This window comes from Elephas maximus, chromosome 2, assembly GCF_024166365.1.
Source record: "Elephas maximus indicus isolate mEleMax1 chromosome 2, mEleMax1 primary haplotype, whole genome shotgun sequence".
Classification (NCBI taxonomy): domain Eukaryota; kingdom Metazoa; phylum Chordata; class Mammalia; order Proboscidea; family Elephantidae; genus Elephas; species Elephas maximus.
Window position 1 is genome coordinate 164312670 of NC_064820.1, and position 23039 is coordinate 164335708.

A 23039-nucleotide genomic window follows, 5' to 3' on the forward strand; every position below is an offset into this window, starting at 1 on the left:
TACAATATGAAAAGAAAAACCACATGGAGAAGGTATCCCAGAATTCTCAAGAGGAATTAACAGGGCTGCTCTACAATAAGAATATTGCTTCTGGCCTCAGATTGGAGTGTGGATAAGGCACGGATAATGGGTTAAAAAAAAAAAAAAAGTGAAGTAATGATAAAACCACACTTATTGGACACATGTGTGGCAAGTACTATTCTAAGTCTTTACAGCCCTGATTTCAATTAATCTTCACACTAGCATTGTAATGAACAACTGTCCCCATGGAATAGATAAGGAAGCTGGGGTTTGAGTTCACACAGCTACTAAGTGGGGGAGCTGGGATTCTCCACTGAGCAGCCTGACCTTCTGTCCAACATCACACCCACTATACTGTACTATCTCCTAAAGTTTGACACAAGGTGCAAAGTTTATCTTAGATGTATCACTGAAACATAGAAGAATGGGACTCATTACTGAAATGTGGCCAGGAATGGATACAGCTTATTCAAATAAGTTTTATTGAAAGGGTAAAATCATGTTGTTGGCCAGTGCCATGCCTGTGTCCTTGAAATCCACAACTGAACGACCATTATCAAACAAAGGAAAGTGAAGTCCAAGGAATGAGGAGAAAGGAGAAACTTAGTTGTCTTTAAATATTTGAAGGAACTGTAATGTGGGAAAGAGGTAGATTATTCTTGGTTGTATAAAAATAGGGGGGAAGTTGCAAGGAGTCAGATCTCAGCTACATAGAAAGAAGACATTGTTACATTGTTAATAAGCATGCATGTCCAAAGGCAAAAATAGATTCCTCAAGAGGGGGCAAGTTGCCCACTGCTGGAGGCAGTTAAGCAGAGGATGGGGCCTACCTGTCAAGAATGCTGTGGATTCCTGCATGGGGTAGGAGGTCTGACCAAATGCTCCATGACCTCTGAGCCCCAATGGAATTATGTAAACCTCCAGGGAGGCCTGCAGAAAGCTTGACAAGGAGCCTGGAGCCCTCAGCTGCTTCTACACTGAGCTTGGGCAAAGCACTTCAGATGTCTGTCTCTATGGAACAGGAGGGGGTGGTCTGACCTTGACCTAGCTAAACTATTACGCTCTGTAGCCCATAATTACTGGGGAGGGAGGGGGGAGGAGGGGGAGATTTATCCCAGGAGAAAAAAGAAAGACCAAGAAATAAATCCCAAATTTCTTTATTCTCCCAATCCCCAGCTGAAGGCTTAGTACTTGAAGCATTTTGCAATCGGAGAGCTTCCTGCCCCCGGCTTGGGTTAACGGATGTTAGAAAGGTGCTAAGCAGTCTGGGGCAGGGTAACTGTGGCAGCTGACACAAACACTTCATCAGGGCCCCAGTTCCTCCCACAGGCTGCTGGACACACATGCATCTCTCCAGGACTGACTCCCAGCCGAGCATGACAGCTGCCCAGCCAGGCTTTCCTAACTTTGCGTGCAGTGTTTTTTCTCCTCACTGCTCTGAAGTATGTATTCGTCTTCTGGTGCCACAGTGGAGGTTTGTCCTCTGGTCAACTTTGGCCCATGACCCCTTGCTTCTCTAAAGTGGGCCATCCGGTCAGCTAGGACTGAATTCCCAGCATCTCCCAAGTACCTTGGACTCTGACTCTGCTTCCTGCTCCTCCCCCGATGTTCATTGAGCAACAGGCCGAACACTGGGCCAACCCCACTTTCTGTTGGTCCAATGCACGTTCCAGAGTGAGAATGCCTTTCTGGCTTGGGACGGTCTCAGCAGACTCTTTAATCCTTGCTACTTGGGGAGGCAAATGTTTGGTATACAAACACCCTGGGGGGGGTGATAAGCATGGTAAATCCTACCCTTTACTGGATGCTATAAGGCCAGTTCATTCATACTCCTTCACCAAATATGCATTGAGTTCCTACTATGTATCACACACCGTGCTAGGCAATGGACTAGATTTAACCACAAAACTCAGACCCAGACACAGCCCTTGCCATTGAGTACATAGCCTAAGGGCAAGAAAAAATATATACTTATCCTGCCCCCTGGACAGTGCTTCTTAGACTTTACTTGCTTCTGAATTACCTGGAGATCTTGTTAAAATTCAGTCGGTCTGGGGTGGGGCCTGAGATGATGCCCATCTGCAAGCTCCCAGGTGACGCTGAGCTGCAGTCTCCGACGGCGTGGGGAGCAGTGTGAGTGCAGGTAGCAGCCTGAGGACCAGGCGGAGGCAGTGCGGGTGGTCCTCTGTGGATGAGCAGTGGTCAGAACCATGGGCGGGGAGCCATCTGTAGGAACCCTGGGGATCTCTCTTTCTCCATCACACAGAGACCTCTTTTCAAGCAGTCAGGATCTCCTTATCTCTCACCTGGCAGAGTGCCAGGGCAGGTGCCAGTGCCAGGTGGGAGCAGTTGTGCAAGGACTGGTGTTCAGCGGGGAGTTTCCTTGACTTGGGCGAAAGATGGTCTAGGATGTCTTCTTGCTCAGCAGAGTCATCTTGTCTTTGCAGATTGTGCTGGGTGCAAGGAAGAGATCAAGCATGGCCAGTCGCTCCTGGCGCTGGACAAGCAGTGGCACGTCAGCTGCTTCAAATGCCAAACCTGCAGCGTCATCCTCACCGGGGAGTACATTAGCAAGTGGGTCTTCACCCCATCACCCCTTCCTGCATCTCCAGCTTTGTCTCCCTTCATTTTCTGTCTGGTCAACACACTTTGGCCACAGTGACATCTTTCCCAATCCCAGACCCCCCACCATGGTGTTTCCTTCGCTTGAAATGCTCGCCCCCATTCTTCACGTGGCTGCTCCTATTCCTGCTGGTTTCAGCTCCCATGCCATCTCCTCAGAGAGGCTCCATGCCATCTCTTGCCTCCTCCAGTCCCCCCATTACTGGCCCTCACAGTGCCCTGTTTGTTTTCTTCATTCAGCTATCACCGTGCATAATCATATGTTTATCCATTGTAACCTTTCGATGATGATATGAGTCGGAATCGACTCGACAGCAACAGGTTTTTGGTTTATTGAGCTTTTATGATGCACAAGGAGCTGCTTTGTGTGGATTATCACATTAAAGCCCCATAACTAACTGGCGAGGTATTTGTTCTCATTTTAAAGCTACAGAAACCAAGGCTTGGAGGGAGTGGTAAGTAACTTGCTCCATTAATAGTGTTTAATGAATGAATTTACATGAATGAAAGCAGATGGTGAACACAGAAAGTTATCAGAAGAGAGGGTCCAATCCCCAGTGACCTACACACTATGGCTCTGGACAAGTCCCTCCTCGTGACCATATTTACATACTCAAGTACCTAAAATAAATTATAACCACTGTCTTAGTCATCTAGTACTGCTATAACAGAAATACCACAAGTGGACGGCTTTAACAAAGAAATGTATTCTCTCACAGTCTAGTAGATTACAAGTCCACATTCAGGGTGTCAGCTCCAGGGGAAGGCTTTCTCTCTTTGTCAGCTCTGGAAAAAGGTCCTTTTCCTCAATCTTCCCCTGGTCGAGGAGCTTCTCAGGCACAGAGACCCCGGGTCCAAAGGACGTGCTGTGCTCCTGGTGCCATTTTCTTGGTGGTATGATGTCCCCAACTCTTTTGTGGCTCCCCTTTTATCTCTTGGGAAATAAAAGGTGGTGCAGGCCACACCCCAGGGAAAGTCCCTTTACCTTGGATCAGGGAGGTAACCTGAGTATGGGTGGTGTTACAATCCCTCCCTAATCCTCTCAGCATAAAATTACAATCACAAAATGGTGGACAACCACACAATACTGGGAATCATGGCCTAACCAAGTTGATACATTTTCTTGGGGGACATAATTCAATCCATGACAACCACAGACCCCAAAGCTTTGACCCTTTATGACCCCAGATACTTCCTAGGCACCACTCTGTGGCCCAATGCGAGAAGGCAGCAAGCATGGGAAGTTGCATCATACATAATCCCTGCTGTCAGGAAACTTACAACCTAACAAGGGAGCTAAGCTCTGTACATGAAGAATTATGACACAAGGTGATATGTGCTAGGCATCTCAAGAGAAGTTTTATTCTTTAAGGCCTTTTTAATCAGAAAACCCAACTCAAAATCACTTAAAAGCAAAAGTGAGAGTTTATTCGCTCATATAAATGGGGAAATAAAACAAAAAACCAAACCCATGGCTGTCGAGTGGATTCCAGCAGAGATATATCTGACTTCACGCATGGCTGAATCCAGGGGCTTAAGGCCGTCTTCAGCACTTCAGAACCCCCTGCCTCTCTCTGTCTCTATCACTTAGCTCTGCTTTCCTCTGCGTTGGATCCATTCTCAAGCAGACGTTCTCCAAGTGATAGCGAAGATGATCACCAGCAACCCCAGGCTTTCATTCTATTAGTTTAGCAAGTACCGTTTGAATCCACCAGCCGCTCCTTGGAAACCCTATGGAGCAGTTCTACCCTGTCCTGAAGGGTCTCTGTGAGTTGGAATCAACTCGAAGGCTCACAACAACAACAACAACAAGCACAGAGAGAGGCTCTTTTCCAGGACCTCCAGCGAAGTCCCAAGACTGCCTCTGATTTGACCGCCCCAGGTCCCATGCCCAATCACAGGCCAGGAAATTCTGGACTGAGAGCCAGAGAGCAGCCCTTTGTGAGCCACAGTAACTGCAAGTCGGAGAGGGGGTGGCTTCCCCAAAGAAAAATCCAGGTGAGCCACTGTTACCAGCCGAAGAGGACATGGATGCTGGCCAAGTACACTTGTCTATGTCAGAGGTACAAGTGAAAACCAAAAAATCAAACCTGTTGCTGTCGATTCAATTCTGATTCCTGGCGACCCCAGGTGTTACAGAGTAGAACTGCTCCATACAGTTTTCTTGGCTGTAATCTTAACAGAAGCTGATCACCAGGACTGTGTTTTGCTGTACCATTAGGTGGGCTCAAACCCCAACTAGGAATCTAACTAGCAGGAAATGGAATCTGGAATCTGTGAGAGCTTCATAGAAGGAGGTCATATTCGAGCAGACCTTGAAACACTCATTGCCGTCAAGTCAATTCTGACTCATGGCAACTCTATAGGAAAGAGTAGAACTGCCCCACAGGGTTTCGGAGGAGCAGCTGGTGGATTCAAACTGCCGACCTTTTGGTTAGCAGCTGATCTCTTAACCACTGAGCCACAAAGAGATTTGAAAATGCAACGAAGGAAAGCTTCTAAGCAGAATGTACAGCCTGGGTAAAGGCAGGGAGGTGAGCAAAGGCTGAACACATTGTCCTGCTTGCCAGAGCTTAGGTGTGTGCTCAGATGGGGCAGTGGCTGGAGCTGCAGAGGTGAACCGAGGTCAGATCATGGAGAGCTTGGAATACCATGCCTGTGGGAGTTTGGGATTCCCTCTGTGCCTGCCAAGTTAAGGAGTGCCCTTTCTGAGTCTCCAGCCAGGAACCCTCGAGTCTCTGAGTCCAAGTCAGAATCTCTTGGGGAGTAAGAGGTTGCTCAGAGCTCCTCTCAAGGAGGCCCAGCCCAGACTGCTCACCACACCTTGGGCTTCTGCAGCCTGGCTTTGAGCCCCTCCGAGAGAGATGGAGGTGGAGGACCTAGGTCCCAAATCTAGTGATGTGAGGGAGATTCCTCCACCCAGCCTGTGCCTCTGTCTACCCCTTTTCTCTTGATCTGTGGCCCCTAAGACAAGGCTCCAAACTCTGTGTGGCCTTCACATACCTCCCTCTGCCCTGGGAAGTCAGGTGGGACCCCATGGCAAGGCCATGAGCCAGAGAAGACCCAGAGGGGAGGCACCCAGAGGGAGAAAAGAGGGACAAAAGGGGATGTGGGGAGTAACAGGGGACATGACATACACCTTTTTCCCATCCTTCTCCCAGCAGGGTGGCAGGTACTTCTAGAAGCTCAGGCTCCAGAGTCAGATGCCTGGGTTTTAACCCAGTCTGTGTGCCTGGGCAAGGCTCAGTCTCTCTGAGCTTCAGTTTCCTCATTTATAAGAAAGACCTACCGTTTGTAGATCTTTCTACCATTAGTACAAGACCTACCACTAAGATTGTGTAAAGACTGAGAGATCTGTGCTTCATACCTAATAAGTGCTCAGTAAATAATAATTTTATCATCTCACCAACCTGAGGGTTCAGATGAGGTTGTGTTGGAGTTTATACCCAGATTTTGTTGGCTCATTGTACCCACCTTCTGACAATGACTTCGTCGCCCTGCAGTTACCCTCCCATCCCACAGATTGAAAACTTGGATGTGGGGAAGGGGGCTGTCACCTAGGTTCACAAACAAGTCCTTCCCTTGTGGGCACCGTCTCTTCTTAATACCTTTGCTGGGCATCTCCCTGTGTTGCTGCTTCTCCTCCAGGAACACACTGTCCTGCTGCCCAGCATGGGCTCCCAGCCATCCCAGTGTGGCAAAACAATGAGATGGAAAAATAACATCCCTGTCGGTTAGGCCTCTCTCGGTCTAAGCCAAGTTTTGTTACACCCCAAAGTGGGGAAAATGCCCTTTCTCCTCAGAGTTCAGACCTAGTTCTTAGAGGTAGGTGGAGGCCAGAATCTGGGCTATGCTGTCCGAGCCCCCCAACCCTGTCCACACTGGCCCCAGAGAGCTGAGCACCAGACTGCCTCCTTGAAGACTCCTTTCAGCAGCCATGGTGATTCTCTAGCTGCCATTTACTGAGTATGGGCCAGCACTGTGCTGAGCCCAAGGATACACTGGCTCCATCTCCTTTAATTCTCACAATAGTGTAGATGAGAAACTAGACTACCTGGATTTGAATCCCAGCTCTGAGGTGACCTAGGGCAAGTTGATCAACCACTTTAAAGCTTGGGTTTTCCCATGTATAATTAGTATGATAATATTCCAGCCTCATAGAGCTGTCATAGAATTAAATGAAAGCATGGATATAATACACTATCAGAGAGCGTGGCACACAACAAGCGATAAATATTAGCAGCTGGGGTAACAAAAAAAAGAAGAATCAAACCAGTTGCCGTCGAGTCAATACTAACTCATGGTAACCCCATGTGTGTCCCAGTACAACTGCGGTCCATAGGGCTTTCAATGGCTGATTTTTTGAGAAGTAGATCACCAGGCCTTTCTTCCAAGGCACCTCTGGGTGGACTCAAATCTCCAACCTTTTGGTTACCAGGTGAATGCGTCAACTGCACCACCCAGAAACTAGTAATAGGGGTAGTATAAGAACAATTATTAACAACAGCCTGTCACTGTGTGATAAGTTATAAGCATGAGATGAAAATACAGCACACAGAAGGGGGCCAGGGGAGGCTTCCTGTTATCTACTGATCCGGGAGCACAATCAGATGGTCTTTCACTACAGGTAAAAAAAGTTCTTTCAAGTAGAAGCCCTTAAGGAGAACAAAAAAACTGATCTCACTGATTACCTCCTGGAAGAGAAACTGAGTGGGGCTGAAAGAAGAGTGGAGGCTTTTCAACTTTATGCCTATAGAACCAGGGCTTCAAACCAATTCTGACAGTTCAGTCATGGCCGACAAAGCAAAACCCAAATGGACCTGAATTTTTTAACTGTGGGTGAAGCAGAATGATAAGCAGAACAGGAAAAATTATGGGTCAAAGCCCTGCTAGAAACTTAATCTGCTTTTTAGAAAACAAGGGCAATGTGCGTGCTTGTTGCATAGCAACCAAACCTCTTGATCAGCAGAGTCAGAAACAGTGGTGCCCCACTCAAAGATGGTGGCTAACCCTGCTGATTTGAGTGTATGTCACTCTCCACTATCCTGGCAATAATCCAGTCTTCCACATCAGGTTCCTGAAAGGACTTACCATGCCTCTTCCAAGTCTCCCGTTCCAGGGCCTCAACCCATAATTTTTTCCTTTCTGCTTATCATTCAACTTCACCCAAATTTTAAAAAGTCAGGTCTGTTCCAGTTTTGCTTCATCAGCCATGACTGAAACAGTTTGAATGGGTTCAAAGCCCTGTATAGAATGTTGAGCCTTACATAAAAAAAAAAAAAAAAAAGCATTACTTATTCTAAAATAAAATTTAAAATGAATTTAAGAGCCCTTTGGGGTAAAGGGAAGAGAGTGGGTCTGAGGAACTTGTGGGGAAGAGGGGAAGGAGAGTGGACAAAGGACACTCCAGGCCAGCAGTACATAGCAGTGGTCCTATGCTTGCTTGGGGAGCTTGCCAAGATGCAGATGCGTGTGCCCCACTCCCAGGGATTCTCTGATCAGTAGATCTGAGGTGTGTCTGGGAGTTTGCATTTTTAATGAGTTCCCAAGTGCTTCTAATGTTGGCCTAGTCTCTGCTGGCTGCAGGTCCTGAAACCACCACATGATCCTCCCCCCGCCCCAACTTCCTCTTCCTGTGTGGATTTCCTCTTGCAGGGATGGCGTTCCGTACTGCGAGTCCGACTACCACTCCCAGTTTGGCATTAAATGCGAGACTTGTGACCGGTACATCAGCGGCAGGGTCTTGGAGGTGAGTGTTTGAGCAGAGTGGCCTGTAACCCTAAAAAGCCATCATCGAGGAAGGAGAAAGTCACCCCACATTCTTTCTTCCAAAATCTCCACCTTCCCTGCTTCCTCCATCCCAACTCAACTTGCTGCATGACCTTGAGCAGGGAACCTTACCTCTGTGAAAAAAAAAAAAAAAAAAACTGTGAGCACCCCCAAAATGAGAAGGTGGACAAAATTATTCCTAGTTCAGAAAGTGCCATGCCGGCAAAATCCATTGCTTCTCTGGACTAGGACCCAGATAGATTTCTAGAGGGCAACAATTATTATTTTCTTCCAGCCCTGCCTGAGGATGGAAGTCTTTTTCATTTTTTAACCATTTTATAACATGTTGATTTAAGAACCAGCTTGCCTAGCAGCTTGCTTCTAAGCCCTTCCTTGGCTGGTCTGTAACCATGGCAATAGCTGTCCTCAGCCTCTGATGCACAGCTCACTCTGCTAGTGACAGCTACAGCACCCTTGCTGAGGCCCTGCCTGAGCCTCCTATCCCCCAGCCTTCCTGGCCTTCTTTCCCACACCCTGTGGGTACAGGAAGTCTGTTTCCTATACTTCAGGACCACCCACCTTGAGGAATTAGGAGCAGGAAAGAGTTTAGTACAAAGGAAAAATAATAGTAGGAGTATTTGGGTTCTAATATTGACTCACTGCAAACTCACGCAGCGATTTTAGGTAAGTATCTTTGTCTCTCTAGGTCTCAGTTTTCCCATCTGACAATGTTACAACATATTGAGTCAGCTATTGTGAGCTGAGTCATTAATTTTGCCAAATCTGGCCAGTTGGTAGTGGTTACCTGGAGTTCTGTGTTGAGAAGGCATCCATAGCCACATCTGGGCTTAGCAGGAGAGAATGTAGCAGTCAGGAAAGCACTCTCTGAGGAGCTGGCATCGAAGCTGAGCCCTGAAGGATGAGAAGGAGGCCATCATGTGGAAGGCTGGGGGAAGAACGAGCTTGACCCATTCCGGGGACAGACAGAAAGGCCAATGTGACTAAATTATATAAATTGGGTGGTAGGGAAGTAGAGTATATCATAGGACTTTGTAGATTGTGTTTATGAGTTTGGCCTTTATACTAAGTACATTGGAGAGCCATTGGAGAGTTTTAAACCAAGGAGCAACATGTTAAGATTATGTTTTGTAAAAGATTGCTCTGTGGAGAATTGAATGTAGGAAGTCAGAGAGAATAAGAAAAACAAATGCTCAGAGTCAACAAAGTATGAAGCATATTGTGGGAGCAGTAAAGAGTGCAACATGGAGGACAAGGCATGAAAGAGGGGCACAGGAAAGGTGGTTAGGCCCAGGTTTCCAAGGACCTGGAATACCAGTGTGAGGAGTTGGTCTGTAATTCACTGGGCAGTGGGAGAGTGACCTGATTAGAGCTGCACCTTAGAGCATATAATGTGGTAACGTACACAAGCTAAGTTTGAAGGAAGAGACTGGAAGTGGGAGACAAGGGAGGAGGCCACTGGCTGATCCAGGCAGGAAGGACTCAAGAGGTAGAAATGGGAAGAACAATGGCCCTTGTCTCCAACATTTTGGAAATAGAATTCCTATAGCTTTGCAACTCATAGTGGGATAACTTGTAGATGTGGAAATTGAAGGAGAAGAGGCTAAAGGGTTGCACCCAAGTGTCAAGCCTGGGGAATAGGAAGTCTGGTGTGGTCACCCCCAGAATGGGGGATGGCAGGGAATGGTCTGGGCAGAAGTGTGAAGAGCGCCATTTGGGACAGGTTGTGATTGAAATCTTGGGAAGGTTTCAAGAAGGCAGTGAGAAATGTGAGTCAGAGTTCAGGGACAAAGCTTAGTCCTGGAGGGGCCAATTTCAAAAGCACTTGGATTTGAGTAATAGTTGCCACCATGGGAGTTGCCAGGATTTCCGAGGGGGCAGGGGGTGGGATGGAAGCCAACCTTGGGGAGTGGTGCTTATAGGCAGCAGAAAGAGACTGAGGACTTAGAGGAAAAAGAGGAGTAACCAGGGGAGTGGGAGGAGAACCCAGGGGTGATGGAGCAATGAAAGGACAGAGTTTCAAAACGGAATGCGAGATCACTTGGAGCGCTGGCCAAATTCTGCGGAGTAGTTGAGGCCTATGTCAGCTGAGAAAAACCTGTTGGCTGCAATGAAAGATCACTTTCAAGAGAACAGTTTGTTGGGTCTTTGCAGGATTGTGGGCGAGAAGCATCCACATCGCAGTGGGGTCAAGGGTCAGTGGGACTGGAAATCACAAAAGCAGACTTTTCTTTCAAGAAGGAAAAAAACTTTGATTATGCACAGGGCTGCAGATGGGAATTTATCACAGCATCCTCAAGCTGCTTTGAGATTATGTTGGCTACGGCTGCCTTTCCCCCATGTGTTACTGTTGTTTAGCTATGTGGTAGCCTCTTCTTAGGCAGCTGTTGTGACTGGGTTTCAGTTGATTCTCTTTATATAAGGCTCTATTAGCATATTGGACTTACTGATTTTTTTTTATTATTATTTCTTAGAGCTAGAAAAGACTTCTAGCCATCAACTACTTCAGCCTCCTCATTTTACAGATGAGAAAAGTAAGACCCAAGACAGGTGGTGCTTTTCCAAGGTCACACATGGTATCTCTGGGAGAAGCAGAGCTAAAATCTAGGACTCCAAGCTCCTTACCCAGAGCTCTTTCTTATATCTTACATGCCCACGGCTCCGGCCACTTAGGGATCTTTTGATGTGGCATGATGTCATGAGAAAAACGGGTTGGAGTGAAACAGACTTGTGTTCAAATTGTACCACTTGTAGCTATGAAGCCTTAAGCAAGTTACTTACTTTCTCTGAGTCTCAGAGTCTTTGCCTATCAATGGAGAATGCTACTGTTCTTTAACTCCTAATGGATATGTCCGGGCTTTTTGGTTGCAAATGCAGAAACCACACTTGCAAAAAGGAAATGGCTCAAGCCAAAAAGGAAATTTATCAGCTCCCATAACAAAAAGCCCAGAAGTTGGCCTGGCTTTAGGCACCGCTGGATCAAGTAAGTGCTGAAACAGAATCATTTGGACTCTGCTGCCATCTTGGCTCCATTTTCTTCTGTATTGGCTTTATTCTGAGCCCGGCTCCCCTTTGTGGTGGGGAAGTTGGCCATCAGTTGCTTCAGGCATACATGCTATCAGCCAGCATCCTCAAAGGAAAGAGAATTTTTCTCTTCGAATAGCTCAGCAAACATCCTGAGACTGACTCTCACTGGACAACCTCAGGCCCATACCCCCACCAACCCGCAACTCTACGGCTATGGCCATGGAGTTGGGATATGCGTATTGGTGGGGTCAGCCCTACTTAACCACATAGATCACTGTGGGGAAACAGGTAATTCCACCAAAGAAAACTTGGTAATGTTCCTGGAAGATGGGGGAAAGGATGTTGACCAAGCAAAAACAATGGTTGCCCACCACAGGGCCCAACACATTGCCTGGTACACAAAAACCCTGTTGCCATTGAGTCAGTTCCAACTCATGGTGACCCCACACATTTCAGAATAGAGCTGCTCTCCATAGGGTTTTTGATGACTGTAATCTCACAGAAGTAAATCACCAAGCCCTTCTTCTGCAATTTCTCTGAGTGGATTCAAACCACCAACCTTTCAGTTAGTAGTCAAGAACAAACCATTTATAACACCCAGGGACCTTAACTGGTGCATAATAGACAGTTTCCATTTCCCCGTCCTCTCTCATCCCACTCTTTTCACTCCCCCTTGCCTTTGGCTCCCCAGGCCATCCCACAATCCCTTCCTGGGTGACAGAATTCAATATGCTCAGTGTCAGTCATATCCCTTCTTCCCTATTGGTGTCCTTATCAAGCAGAACCACAAAACTGGTTTCCTTGTTGCTGCATCTCCTAATCTTGTTTGCCTTTCTCTGTCCTCTCCAGTATGACCCCGTTTTCCAGGTACCAACTCCTGCTGTTTTCTTCACTGGTTTTGGTTTGAAACAGACAATATGTTTCATCTTATCACACTGACCTGTTTTATCCTGATGCTGGAGGCAGGCTGCTCTCACAGCCTCCCTTCCCTCAGATTGTTTTTAACACCATCCGTGGCCAGGGTTGCTGAGACGGGCCTGAAGCCTCCTTTGGTTGGGGTGGGGTGGTGGGGTGGGACAGTAGGAAGATGCCAAGCCTCAGTTTGTCACGGCACTGTTGCCTCCCTGGAAAACAGGTCTATAATTGAGATGATAAAGAGACACAAAGTAGGAAGAGGCTATTCATTAAACCGATTATGCTTGTCATGGTACAAGAGAATCAGTCCCACAAAATCTCAGCTTGGGAAAATAGCAGGCTCCTTCCAAAGTTTGAACGTGGTTTGCTTTGATGATGACAAGAACATTTGTTCATTGGTGAAATCTACGCAAACAACCAAGGCAGAAAAAAAAAGGAATACCAGAGTTTTTGTTTTTGTTTTCCTTTTGAAAAATCTGCCCCTTCCACATTCTTGGTAGGTTTTTTTTTGGAATAAATCAAGTATCTCTAGATTTGGGGGTATCTCCAGAATAACCCAAAAAAAAACCCAGTGCCATTTTAAAAGGGGGCGGGTGAGGTAGATATGGATCTCCAGAATAGGCAAGTCCATACCCGCCTCACCGCCCCCCCCGCCCGCCCTTTAAAAATGTATTTGAAACTAGACCTGATTATGCAATTATAATTTTTTAGTTGGAACGAACCAGTTAGCATCAGACCAAATGGTGACTTGAGAGTCCTTTAATAGTCTCCTAATTTTCACCAATTTCTCCCCGGTCTGCTGCCCCTCCGAAAAAAAAAAGTCTGCTCTGATATGCAAAATATACCTTCAAAACACCTCCACCGACCACCCGGATGGCCGCACCAAACCCTCCCATGTGGAAATTCTAAGCCACACCAAAGGGCTCATATGCATCACATCCTCTTGGCTGAGATTCTCCTTTCGGAATTTACCAAAATGATCAGCGTGGAGGTGAGTGCCGGACCAGGTGACTGGCCCTCAGGGCTCCAGACCCAACACTGCTACTGGCTTCCCTGGTGATCCAGAGCAAGGTACAGCCTTCCCTGGGGCTGTTTCTTCCACCGCATAGAGGGACTTGAGCTGCAAACAATTTCCAGTGTTAATTTAAATAATGGAGGGCACAGAAAGTGTGGGTGTAGGAAAGGGACACTCGCCAAAGCCAGACTGGGGGGAGGTGGGATAGGGATGTGAAACACCTGGGTGCAACAATCATGGGACTAGCCTGGGGTCAGAAGTTCCAGACAGGTCCTGGTTTTGCCTCTGACCAGTTATTTGTCCACTGCACCTTAAATATCTATCCTTCAAGTGCCGCTCTCACAATTCTTGCCGTTGTCTGTGAGCCTTGTGTATTTGTTCTTAACTAATACTTGAAATTGTCTTTAAGTTGGCTCACTTATTGTATTAGTTTTTAGGGCTGCTGTAACGAAATACCGAACTGGGTAGCTTAAGACAACAGAAATGTATTCTCTCAGTTCTGGAGGCTAGAAGTCTGAATTCAGGAGGTCAGCAGGGCCATGCTCCCTCTGAAGGCTGTAGGGGAAAACCTTTCCTTGCCCCCTCCAGCTTCTGGTAGCTGGGAGGCATTCTCCAGTCTCTGCCTCTGACTTCACATGGCCGTCTTCCCTCTGTGTGTCTGCCTCTCTGTGTTTCTTCCCCACTTATAAGGACTTCAGTCGTATTGTATCAGAACCCAACCTATTCCAATATGACCTCATGTTAATTTAACTAATTGCATCTGTAAAGGGGATATTTCAAATAGGACTACATTCATAGGAAGGTACCTGGGGGTTAGGACTCGAACATATCTTTTTGGAGACATAAATCAACCCCTAACACTTATATATAAGACAACATATATATATATATCATAACTGAAAAACCAGTATCACATGTCATATTGCAGGTAACCAAAAAATAAATATAGTTCTAACTCGATTCCATTGTTGTTGAAGCTCTAAGCCTCACACCTGTTTTCATTCTTAAAAAGGTTGACTAGTAAGTTTTGGATAGATGTTAAAGACACATTAGCATGGAACGAAAACTTTCTCCTTGTTAAAATCAGAAGAACTGAAAGAGGATTGAGAAGGGGATCATTTTTATCTCATTCAATCAATGCCATTTAATGCCAGATCCAGGTACCACTTAAAATTACCTGATGTACCACTAGCCATATAGATCCCACACTTGGGAAAATGCTGGGGTGTCTTAAAAGCAAGACTATTTCTTAATCTGGAAATGAGGAGGTGAGACAATAGCACCTGAAGGCCCCTTCCCACTGCCAGAATAGAAGTGAAGGTGTCTGGGGAGCCCTCTGAATGGCCATCAGGGACCTATGATGTGGAATTACCAAGCTTCCTGGTGGGCTGTGGACTTTCAGATGGTTCTAGACTCCCCTGGGTAGCCTACCAACCAACCTCAGAGACATGAAACCACTAACAACACTGATGTACCCAGGAAATGTCGAAACCCAGCCAGCCCCACTGGGCAGCAGTCCTAGCTCTGACCTCCTACCTTGTCTTTTTATTTCCATAGGCTGGAGGAAAGCATTACCACCCAACCTGTGCCAGATGTGTACGTTGCCACCAGATGTTCACCGAAGGGGAGGAGATGTACCTCACAGGTAAGCAAAGCATTCCGATTTGCTCATGACTGGGAAGGAGATATAATCTCCTTCCGTGTCAGAGTTATCTTTGCTGTTGGCTTGTCCTCAAAATAGCATTTAATTCGCCCCTATCTGTATGGATTGGGAAAGTTGCCGGTGTAGCTAATATGAAGTGACATGTAATCTGCCTCCCATCCCTGGGCACTTCCCACACCCGCTGCTCAGCTGGCTCCCTCCCTTGGCAGTGCTGCAGACAGACTCCACTGGCTCTGCCTGGGGTGGGAGGTAGAGCTGCATGAGGCCAGGGTGTCCCAGAACCTCAGGGGAATGCTGGGGTTCACCCCTATCCCCTCTCCCATCCCTTCTCCCCACATCTCGGAGCAGCACACCAGGGTGCTGCTCAGCTCTTCCCTGGGACTCTCAGGATGCACAAAGAGAAATGGAAGACACCAGTAGACCCAAAGAAGCAAACTGAGGCTACTTTCCTTCCACTACTACCCAAGGCCCAGCTCTTTTGCCCCAGGATTCTTGCAGCAGTCTCCTAACTAGTCTCTAATCTCGGCCCACTTCTTCATTCTCCATCTTCTGCCCGGCCCATCATCCCAGGGCATCACGGTGTTCTTGGCAGTGCCCAACTGAGAGGTCTTCTGGCCCCCTCCCTGCCCACCAGTTCGGGTTTAAACACTTCAGCCTAGCATTCAAGACCCTCCTATTGAGGATCCCAACTTCCTTTCTAGCCTTGGGCGTACCCAAGACTTAGGCCACCAAAATCGACTTTTAATCGTTTATCCATTCAGCAACTATTTCTCGAGTCCCTACTTGTGAGGCTCTGGGCCAGGGACCCACAGTGAGCTCCACCCAAGTCCTGCCCTCATTGTCCCATGGTCCAGCTGGGGACATCAGTCAGTAGTCATACAGATAAATACCAAAGTGTAACCATGGTACATTTTATGAAGGGGAGATGTATGGGGCTGTGAGAGCACATAGCAGAGGGAAGGAGAGAGGTATCTGGGATGGCTCTCTGAGGAAGGGCCAGAAGCTGGGATCCAAAGGACAAGTAGGCATTAAGTGGGCAAAGAGAGGAGGGATGGCATGCACCAGCTGAGGGACAGAATCTGCAAGGTTCTGAGATGGGCAAGACTGAGAGGAGCTGGGCGCCATGGTGAGAGATGAGGTTGGAGGTGGGCCGTGGCAGGACCAGGCTGGGCTTGTGGCAAGGACGGTGTCTGGTCCCTCAAATGAACTCATGGCCCTTCCTGCCTCTGAGTTGTTGCTCTTCCCTTGCATACCTCCCAGAACACTCTTGTCTTCCTGTACCTTCCTTTGGAAATTCTACCATTCTAAATTCCATCCAGTCACTACCTACCTTTATAAAGCCCCCTTACTCCCCCAACCCTACCCACAACTGAATGCACCTCCTCCTCCCTGAGTTCTCACAGCCCTTTGTTTGCACCTGGTCCTCTCCAGCCTGTATGGGAGTTGTTGGTCCTCTTTCTGTGACCCCTTGCTCTTGGCCTGACCCCTCAGTCCTGACATGGGCCCCACACATACTCACTCTTCAAGTGATCATTGTTGGCTGAATTGTGTGACTATCATTCCCCAGATGTTGAATAGCCATCTTGGGGAGGAGCGAGGGCTCTTCCTCCGGATTTCCCCAGAAGGCAGATCTAAGGCCCAGTAGCTACAGGGAACGTGGCTTCCTGTCAAGCTCATCCTAACCACAGACACCCACAGTTATGAGTTCCCCCAAAACATAATAAACCCTGTGCCTAGAGCAGGATTTCTCAACCTTGGTACTATGGGGCAGATAATTCTTTGTTGTGATGGGATGTCCTGTGCCTTGTAGGATGTTCAGTAGCATCCCTCACCTCTACCAATTAATGCCAATAACACACTGTCTCCCATTGTGACAAGCAAAAATGTCCAGACGTTGCCATATGTCCCCCAGGGGGCAAAATCATCCCTGCTTGAGAACCACTGACCTAAAGCTATTCAACAGAAACTTGTACCATTGCTGGGGATGCTGTAGGAGGAATTTCTCTGTTGAATTGGACCAGGTGACCATTTCTAGGGTGCTGTGTCGCTAAGACTACAAATTGACCCACATCGTACAGTCATACAAGTGTTAGAAGTGAAAGGACCCCAGAAGTCACCCTAGATTGTAAAATAACAACTCTCATGATATAGAATGGAAAACTGAGCCCCAGAGAGAGGAAGAGTCTTGCCTGAGAACCACAGCACACCGGGGCAGAGCAGGACCTTTCCTCTGACTCTGACCCCAAGCTCTCTCTGCTTTACCCTCTGGGATCTAGTCCCCCCCTTCCCTTGAGTACCCATTCGTCAGTGCCAAGGTCCTGAGTGGTTTCTGCTATGGTCCCCTGTGTTTTGTGCTGGCAAGTCCACCTGAGTCTCAACAAACTGCCTCCATGGACCCTGACCTCCATAGGAATCAGGACTTTGAGCTTGATTTGAAAATGTGTTGTATAGTATTTCTCTTCCTCTTCACTGGTGAACGTACCTCCTAGTTTTGGAGCTGCCCTCATGCCCACATCCCTTCTCTATGCATCCAAGAATACCCAACATCTTTACTTTCCCGCCTGAATTCCTAATCCTCATCTTTCCCATTTAGTGTTTTGGGCCCAGACTGCCCGGGGTTGAGTCCTAGCGCCACTGCTTATTAAATTTTTTGACTGACCCTGGGCAAGCCTCTTAACTCTCTAAATGTTGGTAGCCTTATCTATAAAATAGGCAAATAACAGTCCCTGTAATATATAGTTGTCGTGGATTAAATTGTGTCCCCAAAAAATGTGGGTCAACTTGGCTAGGCCATGATTCCCAGTATTGTGTGATTGTCCACCATTTTGTCACCTGATGTGATTATCCTATGTGTAATAAATCCTACTCTATGATGTTAATGAGGTAGGATTAGAGGCAGGTATGTTAATGAGGCAGGACTCAATCTACAAGATTAAGTTATGTCTTCAGTCAATCTCTTTTAAGATATAAAAGAGGGAATCCAGCAGAGAGACATGAGAACCTCACTCCAGGGACATGGGGACTTTATACCGCCAAGAAGGTGGTGTCAGGAGCAGAGCATGTCCTTTGGATCTGGGGATCCCTGTGCTGAAAAGCTCCTAGACCAGGGGAAGACTGATGACAAGAACCTTCGCCCAGAGTCAACAGAAAGAGAAAGCGTTCCCCTGGAGCTGGAACCCTGAATTCAGACTTCAGATCTCCTAAACTGTGAGAGAATAAATTGCTATTCATTAAAGCCATCCACTTGTGGTATTTCTGTTATAGCAGCGCTAGATAACTAAGACAATAGGTATGGTAAGCTTCTGACACATGCTAAGCTCTCAGTTCCTTTATGGAGCACCTACTGTGTGTCTGGAGCTGTTCCAAAACTGGAGATGTCACAGTGAACAAGTCAGACAAGCTCCTTGCTGACGTGGGGCTTACGCCCTCATGTAGTAGGATCTCTGACCAGAGCTTTGCACAACGTTGAAAGAGTTAAGTGATTAAATAAAGGGAATAGGCCTTGCAATCATGAGAAAGCACACGCCATCAAACCTAAGGCAAAAATGCCTCCAGTAGGTGGGAGATATTCTTGGTGATGAAGAAGGGCCTGTCATCCTCCTCGTTAATTATCCCCATCCCTATTGTCCTGGCTCCTGGGAGAGTGGGAGTAATTTCAGGGTGTTTGAGGACCTGCCTCGAGGGTTGCTGAGTGATCCTGAAACAAGGGGGACTAGATGATCCAGTGCTGGAGTCATGCTGACTCGGGCTGTGGGCGTCTTGAGGGTAGCAGCCACTGGAGGGTTCTGCTACCCACTGAGAGCTGGCCTGTGACTGTTTTGGAGTCCCTCACCAGGTGGGAACACCAGGACTCTAAATTATGTCCCCCAGAAATAGCAAGAAAACCCTCCTCTCAGGCAGTATAGGAGTGGGAAGAGTCATTTGGGAGCTAGGACTCCTGGGTTCAAACGGCAGCTCTTCCAATAGTGGGCTTTGACCTTGAAAAGTGACTTCCTTCTCTGAGTCTCTCCCTTCACCTGTAAAATATGGATAATGATACTGTCTTTCATTATTCCATTCAAATTGAGGCCACGCTATGTGCCAGGCACGTGGTTACTGCCCTGGTGGAGTTTACTATCTGGAAGGGGAGATGGCCTTTAAGAGCAAATATTCAGTGACAAACTGTGGTAGTACTAGGAAGGGGAAGTGGCCCCTGATCTAGTTTGAGAGGCCAGAAAGGTTCCTCCTAAGAAGGGACATTTCAAGCGAAGATCTTGAAAATGAGTCGGAGGTGGGAGCGTGAGGAGGGGACGGAAGACAATGGAGGCAGAGAGAACAGCAGGTGGTGGAGAAACAGGCAGGCCGGCATACCGGGTGCACAGAGTGCAGGCATACGCCATGAAGTCCTGGCGAATATTAGGGGCAAGGATGAATGTGAAACTGCTGAGTACCCCGTAATGAAACATCCACCAGAGAGAGCACATTAGCAAACTTGCTAAGCCCGTAAACCCAGTCTTGTCCGTTCTGTAGCTGGACGAAGAGTGCTACTGGCAAATGGTCCTCTGGAGATTCTTTTGGTCAGTTTGTTTGTGTTTTCATTCCTGTGTGATTGCTTTCTGATGGGCTCTAATTGGGAGAAGTCTGACGTCTGTCTGGATGAGAACCTCAGGGGCCCCAGAGGACAAGAGCAAGTTTTCCTCTATTCGTTTTAAGTTCTGTTGCGTATTCGGTCTTTTAACTGTTGTGGCAAGATGCCAGATTTCTAATCTATGTGTTGTCCAAATCCTTCATTTGGACTTCACAAGGAAACTAGGTCACTGATTTTGTGCAGCAAAATTGTAGCCAGAATTCTGCAAGTTGGGGCAAAATTTATACTGAAATCACAAAGGTTATCATTGTTGAACTTGTGAGAGTTTTTCTAAACCCAAAATGTGGTCCATGAGATAGATTTTTTTCTTGTTCTAAATGTGCTGGAACCAAGAAAAAGGGGAGGAAACATTCTTTTTCTCCCCTTGTGGCTACTCCCAGGAAACCCTGGTGATGTAGTGGTTAAGAGCTACAGCTGCTAACCAAAAGGTTGGCAGTTCGAATCCTCCAGGCACTCCTTGGAAACTCTATGGGGCAGTGCTACTCTGTCCTGTAGGGTCGCTATGAGTCGAAATTGACTCAACGGCAATGGGTTTGGTTTGTGTTTTTTGGGGGGCCTACTCCCAAGTAGTCCTCTGCTCCATGGGCCCGAGGCAAAGATGCCAGCTGCATATTTCTGATCAGGTCTCTAATTCCGTCTTAGTTTCTTAGTGCTGCTATAACAGAAATACCACAAGTGGGTGGCTTTGACAAAGAGAGATTTATTTTCTCACAGTTTGGGAGATCCAAGTTCAGGGCACCTCAACAGGAAACCTCTTTCTGTCCACTCTGGGGGAAAATTCTGGTCTTAGCTTCTCTAAGCTTCTTCTCGGCCTTCCTTGGGGATCTCCACGTGGCATCTGTTTTTCCTCATTTGTGCTTTTTTGCTTTGGTGCCTCATCTGCTCTTTTTATCTTTCAAAAGTGATTGGCTTAAGACAGACCTTATACAGATCTAGCCTTATTAATGTAATGAAGAAAACCCTATCCCTAAATGGGATTATATCCACAGGTATAGGGGTTAGGATTTACAACACCTATTTAGGGGGGACATCATTCAACCCATAACAATTATCGTTTGTATATTTAACTCAATCCCACCAGGCACAAAATGATTTCCGAATTTCTAGTACAAACCCTGCTCTGTTAAGGAAAACATTGTAACAAATTGTGGATCCTGCCAATAATAATAAAATGCCATCCGCCTATATTTGTCCAGTACTTACTACGTGCCAGGCACTGTACAAAGAATTGTAAGTGCAGTATCCTTTTTATTTTCACAACCCTCTGAGCTAAAACCTGTTAACAGTTTCATTTTAGAAACGACAAATGCGAGTTTAGAGATATCGCATCACTTGGCCAAGGTCAAGTAGCGTGAATGTTGCTTAGGGTTTGGTAAGGCAGATTTCTTGCGTCAATGATCAGAATTTTTGGCCTGTGGTTCATAGTTGGCCTTCAGAATTCCATGAATCCCTTGAAACTGTTTGCCAGGTTTTTTGTGTGTGTGTGTGTGTGTGTTTCTCCAGGGAGGGGGACCATAGCTTTCATTAGATTTTGTGAGGTATCCTTGGCTGCAAATAAAGCAAAAAGCCTAGTTCTGTGTTCATGCAAATAAAAAACAGAGCCCTCGGAGCTTGTTTCAGTAATTACACCAATCTTTCTCTTGTATAAATGAGTGTCTTTCAGATCACTTTTTTGTTGTCGTTGTTCACGTGATACAAGGTTCCAGTACGAGGAGGTACGTCTTTCGGGCTCAGCTGGAGATGCCACTGATATTTAGCTACAGCCTCATTTTCCTCTGACAAGTACCTCGTAAGAGGAGCATAAAGCTCATAGATGTTCAAGAGAGGCGCCTCCATTGTTATGGGTTGCTGAACACACCAGCCCTCAGTCACAGTCAAAGCAGCTCATCAAGCCGTCCTTTAAAAGGCATGAAAGTAGTATTGGCTGCTATAATTTAGTAGTTAGCATTATTATTTTAAATTTGGATCTCTCTGCTGACAGCTTAGGTTGTAGGAGTTATGCTTAAAAACTCTAAATCTATGTTTCCCCAATCCTACTACATAATTTTAGACTCTTCAAACATATCCTGTTACTGTGCTAAACTGATATTTCCTAAAGTCTGACTCTACTGAGCATGTTTCATCTTAGAGTATGTTTTAATATTTGATGAGCTGCAGATTAATTTTTTTTCATTCTGTAGGATTACCAAACATCTTGAATCATATAGAAAATATTATACTGTTGTAGTTTAAGGTTTGTCTTTCCAAAGTCTATTTCCAGCTGGCTCCTCTCAGGTCATCACAAACTCATGATGATGTGGCCGTTTTCTCCTTGGTTACACGTCACATCCACTTCACCAGCCAATTTGTCGGTGTTGGTCAGAGTTAGGTACAGAGTAGCAATTTCCCTGGTTGCTTCCACTGTTTTCTGGAAAACAAAATTGCCTGCAGGGCAAGTCAAGAACTTGTCAGATACTCTGGTTTTAGCTCAATGAGATGTTTTATTAGTCTGGACTTTTTAGGTGACAGAGAGCAAACTAAAATTGCATTAGGCAAAAAAGGGATTGATGGACTCACAGAACTAACAAGCATCCAGGAGCAGCAGGGCTGCGCTGAGGGACTCGGGTGCCATCAGATGGCTCTGCTCCCTGTTGCTCTTTGTGTTTGGTCTCATGCCCTCCTGCCCAGAGTGGCTGTCTCCTTATGGAAGGAAGGATGGCATAGCCCGCCCCGAGCCAGTATCCGTACAGAGAGACAGAGTTCCCTGCTGAGTGCAGAAGAAGCCCAGAGAGACTCCAACAAGCCTGGCTTTGGTCACATGCCCCTACCCAGATCAGCGATCGACAGGTGGACAACCTTCCTGAACCCCAATTTCTCCATCTTTAAAACAGAAATAATGAGAGGCCCCACCTCACAGAACTATGTCAGGACTAAGTAAGATAAGATAAAGACTTAGCACAGAGCCTGGCACTGTCTGAGCTCGTGATAACTAATTAACTAAGCAGTTGCTGTTGAGCCCGTTCCAGCTCTTGGTGACCGCTTGTGTGTCAGAGGACAACTGTGCTCCACAGAATTTTCAATGTCTGAATTTTTAGAAAGAGGTCACCAGGACTTTCTTCTGAGGCATCTCTGGGTGGACTCGAACCTCTAACCTTTCAATTAGCAGCCTAGTGCGTTAATCATTTACACCACCCAGGGATTGCTGAACTCATGATAAACACCTAGTAATATAACTATGGAGTCCCTGGGTGGAGTAAATGTTTAGTGTGCTTGGCTGCTAATCAAAAGTTTGAAGGTTCAAGTCCACCCAGAGGTGCCTCAGAAAAAAGGCCTGGCAATCTACTTCCCAAAAAATCAACCATTGAAAACCATATGGAGCACAG

The 23039-nt window shown here is 46.7% G+C and overlaps 1 protein-coding gene across 1 annotated transcript in view; it reads left to right on the forward strand.

Moving 5' to 3' along the window:
- ABLIM3 (actin binding LIM protein family member 3) overlaps positions 1 to 23039 on the forward strand; it is a 133366-nt gene that overhangs the window by 68420 nt on the left and 41907 nt on the right. The window contains exons 6-8 of the mRNA XM_049874031.1: positions 2469 to 2595; positions 8299 to 8392; positions 14945 to 15032. Coding sequence (XP_049729988.1) covers positions 2469 to 2595; positions 8299 to 8392; positions 14945 to 15032 — 309 coding nt within the window. The remainder of the gene's footprint in view (positions 1 to 2468; positions 2596 to 8298; positions 8393 to 14944; positions 15033 to 23039) is intronic.